Source organism: Rhamphochromis longiceps, linkage group LG20 (assembly GCF_057381845.1).
Source record: "Rhamphochromis longiceps isolate RC_006_pf linkage group LG20, R_longiceps_female_GT1.1, whole genome shotgun sequence".
In the NCBI taxonomy this organism is placed as follows: Eukaryota; Metazoa; Chordata; class Actinopteri; order Cichliformes; family Cichlidae; genus Rhamphochromis; species Rhamphochromis longiceps.
This window is the reverse complement of record NC_140576.1, coordinates 34302150-34314534: the sequence shown is the minus strand read 5'-3', so window position 1 is coordinate 34314534 and position 12385 is coordinate 34302150. Positions and strand designations below refer to the sequence as shown.

The 12385-nt window shown below is 42.1% G+C and overlaps 1 protein-coding gene across 1 annotated transcript in view; it reads right to left on the bottom strand.

Annotated features, from left to right (window-relative positions):
* Window positions 1–4965: 4965 nt before the first annotated feature.
* The window catches only part of fam120c (family with sequence similarity 120 member C), a 35979-nt gene continuing 28559 nt past the window's right edge, over window positions 4966–12385 (bottom strand). The window contains exons 14-17 of the mRNA XM_085394991.1: window positions 11213–11450; window positions 10563–10698; window positions 8711–8774; window positions 4966–8599 (exon numbers count right to left, since the gene is read on the bottom strand). Coding sequence (XP_085251117.1) covers window positions 8345–8599; window positions 8711–8774; window positions 10563–10698; window positions 11213–11450 — 693 coding nt within the window. The 3' untranslated portion in view covers window positions 4966–8344. The remainder of the gene's footprint in view (window positions 8600–8710; window positions 8775–10562; window positions 10699–11212; window positions 11451–12385) is intronic.

The following is a 12385-nucleotide window of genomic DNA, read 5'->3' as shown; positions in this document are numbered from 1 at the left end:
TAAAGACATTTTTAAAGCAGGTTTTTATCTCTTTAGTGTCCATAATTGTTTTACCACCTCCTCTACATTTTTTATTTGTGCTTTTAAAATACCTGCATTTCATTTTTAACTGTCCTTATTTCCCCTTTTAACTCCTTCCTCTGCCATTATTGATGTTCACTTTTTCCACGTCATACATTTTTTATTTCCTCTGTCACATTATTCTTTACACATCAAAATCAACAGACATTGTGACGGTCCATCTGGATTTAAATGATAGATTCACACAGTTAACAGCGTGGAATAGTGGTCAAAGTTTTAGTCATTTTTGATGGGTCACATCACACTGGCCACTAATGAGTGGCATGACGGGAATCTGCAGTGTTTCTGGATGCAGCTGCTTTTTGAATTGAAAAAGGAAGAATGTGATACAACACCACAAACCTACAGCCGAAGCAAATCCAACATGCAAGCTTTTCCCCGTAACAAAAGCCTTTACGTTTTGCTATTTCTCTGTGGGCGCTATCCAAACACAGCCATTTCTAAACATCAATTTGTGTTATTATATTAATAAAACGCAAATGAAACCCTCAGCTTTCTGCCTGTGTGGTGTTCAGAGGTGATACTAAAGGTTTGGGTGGGCCCCCTGCAGATTTTCACACTTCAAACTGGTTAGTCTGATGTTTGGAATGACTGCAGTAAACGATGTGGAGTCACTATTTTAAACATGTACGCATAAAGTGTGTGCGGCAGAGAGTTAAACTAAAGCAGGGATCCCGTATCATTCTACATTATTAGGTGGCGCTAACATGCTAACCCGAGCACAGTCTCAGCCTCTGGAAACATCGGCTGCTTGGTTTACAGTAACCCTGTCCCCGTCAGAATCACAGCAGTATCTGTTAAAGGAGGATGGAAAGCAGCCACTGCCACCGTGTGTGGAATATTTATCTGAGCCTGCCTCAGAAGTAGCTAGCCCGCTGTTAGCTCACAAAGCTAGCTGACAGCTACCTCGAATTGGCGGTTCTCGACCTGCTGTCATATCCGCACCGCACGCGACAACACACACCTGCCTGTAGGCTCGGTACTTCCCCCCGTAACTAATCGAGTGTTTGGGTGCCGACCTACAGTAGTGGTTTACCTCAGAAGCCTCCCTGTAGCCTGGGTGGCCCCCCATATCATCGTCGCCATCTTTCCGAGCGGAGCGGTTTGCAGCCAGCTGCTGATACGCAAACAATATCGCGAGATTCATGTGTCGTGCCGGGATTTTTTATTTTTATTTTTTTTAACGCGTATATAATCCCTGAGCTTATAAAATATCAAGATTTCCCACTTTCAGGACTTCTTACTTCAGAGTGGGCGCCAATAATATGAAAATTTTGTGGGGGGGGGAAACTTCATGATAGATTTAGGCGATAGATTTAGTGGAGTCGTTTTTTTATGAAGTTCCAGTCTGAAAGTCACTGTTAAGCATAAATTAGCAGAATGCTAGAAAATTAAATTAAAATTTTATGTCTAGAAGACAGTGTAAATAATAATTTTAAGCACTTAGTTCTATCATAAGCGCCCTCTGCCGCTCTCCAACGTGAATTGCAGCCAATTTCTACATAACGGGAGTCAAAGGAAGTGGAGTCACTCTCGATAGATTGGCTCCGATTTTACATACATCTTCAGCAGAGGTGCTTTTTACTTCTTTATTTAAAGAATTTACACCTGGGTCATTTCTTATTAAGTCATTGGGAGGAGACAGCGAAGTAGTAGCACACCAAGAAGAGCGCATCTACTGATCGTGAAGATTTTGAAACTTAAATTTCAAAGCCGTAACACACATCTGCGAGTACTGAGAAAATTATTTTAACACAGAAGGAATTACATCTAGAAGTTTGTTTTCTTAAATATAAATATGGATAAAAAGGATAAGGTTGAACTTTTTTCTTTGACCAACCAAAACAATATGACAGGACCCTTTAAAGCAGGGGTGGGGAACTCCAGGCCTCAAAGGCTGGTGTCCTGCAGGTTTTAGATGTGTCAGTGATTCAGATGGCTACATTACCCTACTCACCATATCTTGAAGTACTCCAGATGGCTGGTAATGAACTAATCATTTGATTCTGGTATGTTGACCCTGGATGATATCTAAAACTGCAGAACACCGGACCTTGAGGCCTGGAGTTCCCCACCCCTGCTTTACAGGTTATCCAAAGTGGACTTTTTGAAGTTTCCTCCAGTGAATCAGTGTTTTTTTTTTCTTTTTAAAATCCCTCTACATCACAGACATTACATTGGTGCAAATTTTGCTATTAAAATCCCTCAAAAATTCAATGAATGAAGACACAGGACACAGGAAATACTTTTTTTTACTAAAAGAATAAATTTTATTTCAGCACTGTAAGTCATTTCCCAACCAGTACAAACATGACTGCCATCTTTGTCTCTTTCTGAACCATTCCTCCCCTGCCTCTGTGAGATCAGACCACCAACAGCCAGACAAATTAAAAACAAAAGAACAAAAAAAACTTTCTCTCACCTTTCCACAAACCGTCTGGTGCTTCCATAATGCTAACAATGATGACAAATTATACCAACCATAATTATAACAGCAATAATGATGATGATAATATTTCTATAACAATAATATTATGGATAAATTTTAACCCTTTTTTCGCTGCACAGGTAGTTTTTGGGTGGTTCCGGGTACTGATGCGTTGACCGATGTGATGTGAAACGGCCCCCAACTTGACAGGGACTTGGCCACGAAGGGAGGGAGGTGGAAGGGGGGGACAGGTTATTCTGAACCTTCTGGGGGGCTGTTGAGGGGGGGAGAGTGGCAGTGTAGAGAGAGACAGAAATTAGGGACCCTTATTCAAACCGGACAAGAATGCTGTGAGATTTCCTGGACAGATACAACCCAACCGATGACTCCTTTCTGTATGACAGAAGATAATACTGTTTCATTTCTACAATAATACATGCACACACTCCTGTTCCGGGGCTTTTGCTTCTCTTCAGAGGATGCTCCCGTTTTCGTGGGCAGAGAGGTGGGGGTTACTTTTAACCAGCTTTATGACACAAATACTATCATTTCAGTCAGAGAGCAAGAATTTTCCTCACAGCGCTTCAGCTGAGACGGTTTAAACCTCCTGATTTAAATCAGAAACTGGAAATAAAATTTTATGATGATCAAAGCGAGATGTAAGCCATGGATTGGAATTTGTTAACTAGGACTGCAGCTAAGGCTTGCTTTATTGATTCCTTCAAAATAAAACCGCTTTTAGCAGAGAAAATGTCTTAAAATTGCTTCTTTTTATTTGAACAAAAGCCTCTAAACCAATAAATGCCCTAACTAAGATGGAAAATAATTTTTATTCACTATAAAAACAGGATGTTGACTATGGACTGGGATTAACTAACAAGTTCTGCAACTTGCAATGATTTTCACTACTGATGTCAAAAGTAACAGACAGCATCTTAAAATCTCTTATTTTTGTCAGACCAACTGTCTAAAATTTATATATTTAGCCTAAATCATATCCGATCATGAAGTCAATGATGCAGCTAACAATTCCTTTAAATATAACTTAATGATTGCACTAAAATGTGCCAGGAAGTAGCTGTATTTTCTGCAGCTCGATGAGACTAACATCAATTAGCTTGTTATGGTTTAAACGTACAAATGTCAGAATAAAACACTAATTTCCACCAAGAGATCGGCCCTACATCTACCAAATATGCATTCTGATTTTTAGTAAGTGACAGAAAATTGCTCATCTTGCAGCAGCAAAACGGCATAATTAAAATCGCAAGTTCAAGTCCACAAAACTATGAGATTCTATCAAATTATTTTGTATGAGAAGCCCGAAAGCTCTGAAAGCAGATCCTCATGGCTAAAATGTTTATTTCCTTGATGTGAATAAATCTCCTGGATGGTCGATCAATCTCAGATTCGCACTGTGAGGAAAACTGTCTCTCTTTCCTCCGCCTCAGTGCCCACGTACAGCATGAAAAGACCCGCTCAGCTCAAGTCCTGGGAGCTAAAAGACAATGTTTTGAAGAAGAAGAAGAAGAAAAAAAAAAAGCAATAGAGGGTGCCAAGAAGCTCGGCGTGACAGAGAACATATTTGTCAGGTGTCGTTCCTTCTTCCCGTGTGTGTGGTTACTTGTAATAATTTGATGTGATAGGAGCAAGTGGAGCAGTTCACACCGCCTAAAACTTCACCATGAGGAGCGAGCGGGAGATTTTGATGAGACGCTCACTCGCCGCCCGGTCCGTCTGCATCTCCACGAAAACCACAGTATGAAAAACAACAAAAATAAAAATGAAACACCACACCGTTACCTCACAGATCTGTCGGATAAATCACACGTGCTGTAATGTCATTATACATATAATCATCAGAAACTTATTACTCAGGGTGGAGGGGCGGGGAGCTGTCAATGTTGGGCAGGGGGAGGGGCTATAGAGGAGCTTGTTTTTGGGGGGGCGGTGGGATAGACGGGGATACTAGGTGTACTTTGGTTCTCAGGTGTTCACAAGAGATATTTCGCTGCTTTGTGCAAGGGCGCAGAGTTGAGCTTTGATTAACGACGAAGAGCGAAAACTCGTTATCGGGGATAATATGAGAATCGAACATAGTGCAGACGACGATTTTCAATCCGAAAAAACGGGCAATATTTACTTACGTACAATAATAAAACGGTGAAGTGGTCTACAGATGCCATATAAAATACAGGTAAGGAAAATGGCGATCGTTACAGTTCAAATCTCTAGGTTGGCTAAGCGTATTTCAGTACTAACTGAAGCGATGGTAGAAGGATTAGATTAGAAGATGTAATAACATTAAAAATAGTAAGAAAAAACACATTTTGCACAATTGAATAAAACAGTTTTGATTTTTTTTTCTGATTTTTTTTAAATCCACTCTGGCTAGATACATACAGAAACTGATTATCAACGTTAATATAACCTTTACTGTTAGTTGGGTTGATTAAGGGGGCGGGGCAGCCCGAAGAGAAAAAGAGAAAAAATAAAAACGGCCAATAGAAACGGTCCTAAAGGGGCTAACGGAGCGGCAGAGAAGGAGGTGAAAGGAAACTGAGATACAGTGGGAGGAGGACAGGGGTGGGATTAACCTGTGTGGAGGATATCTGTGTGCGTGTCTGCAGTGGGCTTGATTTATGTGTGTATGTGTCTGTGTGTGTTTTCGTGGATGTAAGTACTCTACAAGGAGGCCGAGGAAAAATTTGAGGGTGGGAGAAAAGAATAAATGGATGAACAGCGAGAAGAAGTGTCATAGCAGGGGCGGGTTAGAGGATAACAAGCATAAAAATCACTGATCAAATACCTATCAAACTAAAACAGACGAGGACAAAAGAGGGACACTACATCATGTGTTGTGTTGACTTTTTTTTTCTTTTTTCTTTTCCAAACTACCTACTGTGTAACTCAGGATTTAACATCTATATATCCGTGTGTTTATTATGTGCGTGTATTCTAAAAATGTGTCAGTGTGCGCGTGTTTCTCCAATCTGTGTCCATGCAGCAAAAACTTGAACGTGAATGTGGGATTTATTTATTTTTTCTTCCTCCTCGCGGTCAGTAGAAAGTGTTACCAAAAAGATCTCCGATGAACTGACGACCACTCCACTGGGAACTGAAACTGCACGAAAAGAAATCACTTCAGCACGAAAGCAGAGAGAATGCCGCTGGTAACAAATCAACTGATTCCTCTGTGTGTGTGTTTATGTATTGTGAACGTGTGTGTGTGTGTGTGTAACTGTTATCTGGCGAGCGAATCGAGAGAGGGCATCAAATACCAGGTCACACTCTGGATCGCCGCAGAAAAGCCATCTTCTAACAATGTACTGCTGTAATACACGTATTTGTAGTAATGTCAAAAGTTGAAAGCAGTTAAGTATATGACTCCTAGTAATTCTAGACTTAGTATTTCGGCCAGTGGAGCTATATTCTCTAGCCTAGTCTTGGTGTCTGTTTTACAGTCCTGTGTTAAGCCCCGACACTGTTTACCTACTCTCAACCTAAGAACACCTAAAGTGCTCGTAGATCCCTACCCATTAACGGCTAACTAGTCCGAACCTTTTTTTGATTTCATTTGGTGTTGGTGTAAGAGGCGGCGGCGTGGCCTCGGCGGGCCTACGCTCACGGCTGGGTCGACTGTCAGCGTGTCACTGTAAATGGCTGAGTTCATAACAGAGGGGATGTCTGACGCGACTACATTAACACTTACTTATATATATTTATATATATAGTCAGGGTCTTCTGTTTCCTTCAAAAAACAAAAAAGAAACGAAAAAAGAAAGAAAAAAAAAGCATTTCATAGGAGCTTTTTTCTTCCGTGTTAAATTTTGTGGCACACGATGAAGCGCAAGTCATCAATGTAGTAAGAAAATAAGGTGCTTCTTTGCTGACTTGCCCTTTTTTCCATGTGACGAGTTTATTTCAGCCTCTCTACGTACGTTTTAGAGAGATTACAACGACCATGGCCAGCATCTCTCAGGCAGTATCTGTCGCTCTACTGCTTTGACGTTTGCAGTTGTGCTACAGCTAATCGTTAAGAAGGTACATGCTTGTATTTCCTTTGTCAGATGAGACGTTACTGTGTGTGTGTGTGGAGGTGGGGGACACATTTCATTCTCTACAAACATAAATGCTCTAATAAAACATTTCCTAGAAGTCTCAGATTGTGAGCGGCACGCTCGGGGGTCCGCCACGAGGCCTCCCTCTCCCCTGTCAAGTGACGATGCGGTCCAGCCTGTGAAGGCTCGCGCCACGCTCGGCTGAGGCGCTTCAGGGGCAGGGAAGTGCTTCCTGCTGGTCTAAAGTGACACACCGGAGCTTCGCCGAGCAGCGGCTCTCAGTGTCGGGCATTCGTAATGACAACAGCTGCTCAATCTTTTGAGGCTTTGCTGCCACGCCCCTTTTATATCACATGTGTCTTATGAAAATACACTTTGGAAATAGTTTTTAAGAAATCTGAAATGATTCCCAGGATCTCCTCGACGTGGACGATCAAGACTCCTTTTAGCTTCATAGCAAAGTGAATGTATGAGGGCAGTCTGAGGGGAACTCTGCCTGGCAGCAGTCGCCCAAAAACCTCACCGCTCATTTCCATCTTTTACTGGACAGTTTCCATTCCTACGTTTTTGGCCTTTAACTGAAGAAGGTGCCTCAGAGAGGTTGTCATTTCTATATCAACTGTTAGAGGACTGTCCAGTGTGGTTTAACATTTTTTAAAACAAAGTGCTTCTTTGTCTGAAACCACTCTGTTCACATTCTGACGTCTCTCAAATAGATCTCTACCTTTAAATGTAGATCTATGTGTCATAATGATTTAATCGGGCGCGGGGAACGCCCCTCACCGACTGTCAATTCAACTGTCTAGGGGCTTGTTGAAATCCATTATATTTAAATAGAACATTAAGTGCTTCTGCTGGGGTAGTACAATCAAAGCTTTGGGAGGAGGGGGCCGGGGTGAGGGGTGGGACAATAACATAATAATGCAATTTTTTTTTCTTTTTTTGGAGGGTCGGGGGGAAATCTTGCATACTGTAGGGCTTAAGGTGCATAAATTCATGGGATCTCTTAGCACAGCTAAGTACTAGGCTATGCTACACTGGGCAAAGTAAGATATCACACTAATGCTGTGGTGGTGCAGAAGTGCTTCAGTGACTGATTAACCAATCAAATCAATCAATCAAAGAATAAAACGAAACAAAAAATAACGGGGTTTGATGCGAGTGCTACCGCTGCATGTTTAGCAGCGCTGCCCGCCGACCTGGTTGCAGAATGGAGTTTGGCAAGGGTCGCTGCACAGAAGAGTCAGACTCTGAACATCTCTGACCTCTCGTGAGTTGGCTATGGCAACAAACCACATCAACATACAACGACTGCCTGTCACCGTTGCTGCATGCTTAACGTTTGTGTGCAGAGTCGAACAACGGGACGACTGAAAAAACTAAATAATCAAACTGTACAAACAGCCCTAATAAACGGGGGCGGGATTGATTAAAGATGTGGCGGTGATGGGGCGGGGTTTTAAGCTTATTTCACTCTGAGTGCGGATAGGGGAGGATTTTTTTCTTTTGACAGGTGGGGCGCTTACGGACTCATGGAAAAACGTCTCTTTAGAAACAATGTAAAACCATATGAGAAAACTTATAGGGGGGAGGGGGGAACGGCTAACTGGTTTAGCTAATCACACGTCGCAGCAGAGGAGGCGAGGACGGGCCTCCCGTCGCCTCCTGCGCCGTGTGATGATGTGCACAGCTAGCAGACAGGGCTACAAAAACAGGGAAAGGCAGTCGAACACAGATAACTCTCTTAGAGCAGCACATCCTGATAAGGATGCCATCACTCCTCCTTCTGTAGTGCTCCGTCTGACGGGCAGTCGTCAAGGCAACAGGGGGCCTCCACTTCCACCCCCTCTGATTGGTTGTCTCTGCTGGCTAAGGCACACGGGGTTGGCTGGGCCAGGGGAGTCAGCTCCAAGGGCTGGCCGATGGCGGAGGCTGCTGAGCTGCCATTCAGCTGCTGAGAGGCAACCTCTGGCGTGGAGCCCACCTCCTCGGAGGGCTTTGGGGGACTGCTGGATGGGGGGGACGACGTCTGGGGAAGGAGAGACAGAAATGTTGGAGTGCAACAAAGTTGACGTCCACGCCTGATTTCAGTGTTCACCTGAGAGTACAGAGGCTTGTCTGGGTTTGTCTGCTGTCACACCTGTGTTCTGTTGGCAGTTGTCTTCTTCCCTCCCCTTAGTTTTGCTGGAGTCTCTTTACCCCTCCTGTGGTGCACAAAGAGAAAGGCTTTTTAAAAAAAGTCTCCACTGGGTTAACATTACAGTTCTTTTAGGTCGGCTCCAATGCATGAAGTGGCTAGTATAACCTTTAGGCCTTTGACTAGAGATGAACTAACTGGCTGGTGACCAGAGCAGCTGATCAGCCTCAAATATATCCAGTTCTGTAGCTTTATATTCAGTCTTTTTAGAATGATTTTACATAATGTAAACAGGAGGGAGGGAAAAATACTACACACTAGTTTAAAAGCAGGAAAACACAGGAAACGGTCAAAACACAACTCAATATTCAGGATTAAACTAAATTAGGGCTGCCACAAACGATTATTTTGATAGTCGACTAGTCACCGATTATTTTTGCGATTAGTCGACTAATCAGATCATGCATCCATTGGACGTACAACGTACAGCTTATTGCACCAGCAGCATCTGCTCTTATATAACTATCATTAGCTTACAGCTTTAAGTGTTTAAGGTATGTGCTAACTAAAAATAAAGACAAGATGATAGTTTATAAAATTTTAATGACATTTGCAGATTGTTTCAGTGAAGTTTAATAAACTCCTTGCTATCTAAAATATAACAGGACACTGGAGTAAATTCTCGAGCATCTCACACTTCTGATAATCAGCCGTCTGCTTGACATTTATTCAGCTGTGTAAAAACTTTAATCTCAGCCAAACCGATTTACTCAGGAATAAATAAAATACAAAAAAAAAGCCAAACAATAACATTTTTAATTTATCTAAGTGACTCATATATTTAACATGAGCAGTGAAAGACGGCGGTGGGTTTGAAAACAATTTGCCGGGAGTCCGGTGTTCTCACGGCTCTAGTGAGCCTTGAACCCCGGCTAGCTATCGAGCTAGTGGGTAACAGACGCCTCCGAAAACGTCGGAGCGCTTTTGAAAATATGTGGTGTCTTGATAAACTGAGCAGATATTTGAGGTTTACACAGCTACATTCTCACCTGAAAATATGTTAAACGTTTATTTTGTGACCCAGAAAGAATAATAAGAGTAATATTAAAACTAACTAGCTGCCGCCATTGTTGGAAACTGAGCTGGGCCGCGCTATGAATTCTGGGATACAGCTTCTTCTTCTTCGGGGTTTAACCGCAGCTGGCATCCTTGTACATGCAGTGCTGTCATCTTCTGTTTCAGTCCGTTATTACACTCTTAAATCCTACTACTTATTCTTGCGTCTTTTGGGATCTTACAAAGCTTCAAACGAGGCGTCGACTATTAAATCAGTCGTCGACGATTTTGATAGTCGACGTAATCGTGACTAGTCGACTAATCGTGGCAGCCCTAAACTAAATGCTGTTCTACTTATCATGTAGTTGAAAGAATAACCAACTCATATTGCGCATTTGGGATGGTGACTTCACGGCGGTCATCTTTTGTACAGGCTATGATCGACACAGGATTTGTTTCATTAAGTAGTGATCTCTTTTTTACAACTGTCTGTCCTTGAAGTCCGAACAGTAAGAGCTGACTTTACAAACTTGATCCAAGAAAGAGGCGATCGATGGTTTTCAGAGGCTGAAGAAGACTCGTCACTATAAGAAAGATGAATTTTGAGAAGAATTTGTTTCCCTGTCAATGTAGATTTTTACTACTTTGATATATTAATTAGATACCAGAGCTGTTAATAAACGGAAAGAAGCCCAGAGACTATGGCTCAAACGACATCATGACTTTTTAAACTCAAGCCGCTTATTCAAACCCTGCAATGTGTTTATTTTACTTGAAAAAAAATTATAGCAGAACTCACCCTTTCCCGGCTCCCACTGACACCACCTGCATGTTCAAGCCCCCTCTCCCACGGACTGGTTTGTTGCCAGCCCACTGACCAACCACCATGCCAGCGATCTCCAGTTTCCCTCCCTGAGGGGGGATGGACTGAATGCCTGAAAGAAAAGATTGCAAAGTCACTACACACCAACTCCCTGTGTTCCTGTTTATATTCCATATTATCTTAATAGGACATAAACTGCGTATTTATCTATATTCTACCATGTTTTGTAACCTAGTAGATAACCAAGCACACAGTTTTATACCAACAAGAAACTGTACAACATTAGTCTGGAGTCAGAAACATTTTCTTGTATCAATTAAATGTAACTGCATTACATACAAGACAACTTTCTGTTCAATCTGTAAAAGGAAATCTATTCTGCTTCATACTGAGGTCAGTGTATATTCAACGACTACTTGAGTCGTACAAATCTCAGTTTTCAGACTGCTCCAAATGCTCAAGAAGTATTTTCCTGCTTTGTAACTCACAGAGTGGATATTTATAATATGGTCATCTCAGAGCTCAAATGTTTTGTTTGCAACAAACAATCAGAAAAAAGTTGCTTAAAAGAAGTTGGAAAGGAGCTCAAACTACTTGTTTCAAACAGTGGATGAACTGTGGCATACCTGGGAAGCCTCGGGGTCTGTGCTGGGCTGGGTGGTGTGGATGATGTGGGTGATGCGGGGGCATGCCGCCCATGGGACGGGGTGGGTAGAGAGGAGGCATGGGGTAGAAAGGGGGCATCATGGCAGGGGGAAGGAAGGCAGGAGGTGGAAGAGGTGGTGGTGGAGGAGGAGGGCGAGACAGGTTAATGCCCTCGAGGATCGCCTGGCGCATCTTCTCGACCTTGGACACCAGCTCTTCCTGCAGAGAAGAAAGAATTACGGCTGTTAATACGCGACAGATACAGAGTAGATCCCACTTTCTCTTTAACTGTCACTTTTATTATCCATAAAACTGGAGTGGGCATATTGATGTATGGAAAAATAATAATAAAAATAAGTGTTTCTCTCTGATGGCGACTCAGTGCTACGTTTTTCCTCCCACGCCAATAGTGTAACTCCATACATATAGATATCTATTAACTTATCTTCCTCCAATCTCTTATGTATGCACCTATGTGGGTCAGGACGTAGTTAGTTGTACTCTCACAGTTCTGGATGTAGCATGCACCACACTCATTAACCCCCCCAAATCTATCCTGCTTATTTTAACTTGTCCCGTTTCCGAGGCTGCATGTCTGCATTCTGTCTTATTGAAGTTCTATTTTTGCAAAAAGTTAAATATAAATATATTCTTGCCATACGGTAAGTCACTTTATTACAAAGGTTTAATAACATATGAAACACAGCACAAGCCCATTTTAGCCCATGTGACACCGTCACAATGATTTCAAACACAATTTTTATTCATTTTCAATCTGCTGTCATTTCAGCTGTGAGGATGAATAAAGCTTTTTTCTGAAGCTCTTTATCACAGGTCTGTGTGCTTCCTCCTGCACTCATTTTTCATTCTGTTCTTTTAATGTCTACTTTAAAATTTGGCCATGGGATAACAGCTGGAAACTTTGTTAACACACACATTCAGAGACATGGTGACTCATTTGCACTTCTCCTGATAAAGTGAACTGAGCAGCCAGCCTCCACCACGGTCACTGATTAGGGCTTCAACCAAAAAACACAAAAACAAGTCTTTAATTCCTTCAATAATTCAGTTTTGTATTTGTGTTAATTCTTATAGTACTTTCTATTTTTTTTATTAATTTAGCTGTTTAGCATGATGAAACATCGCTGCCCTAG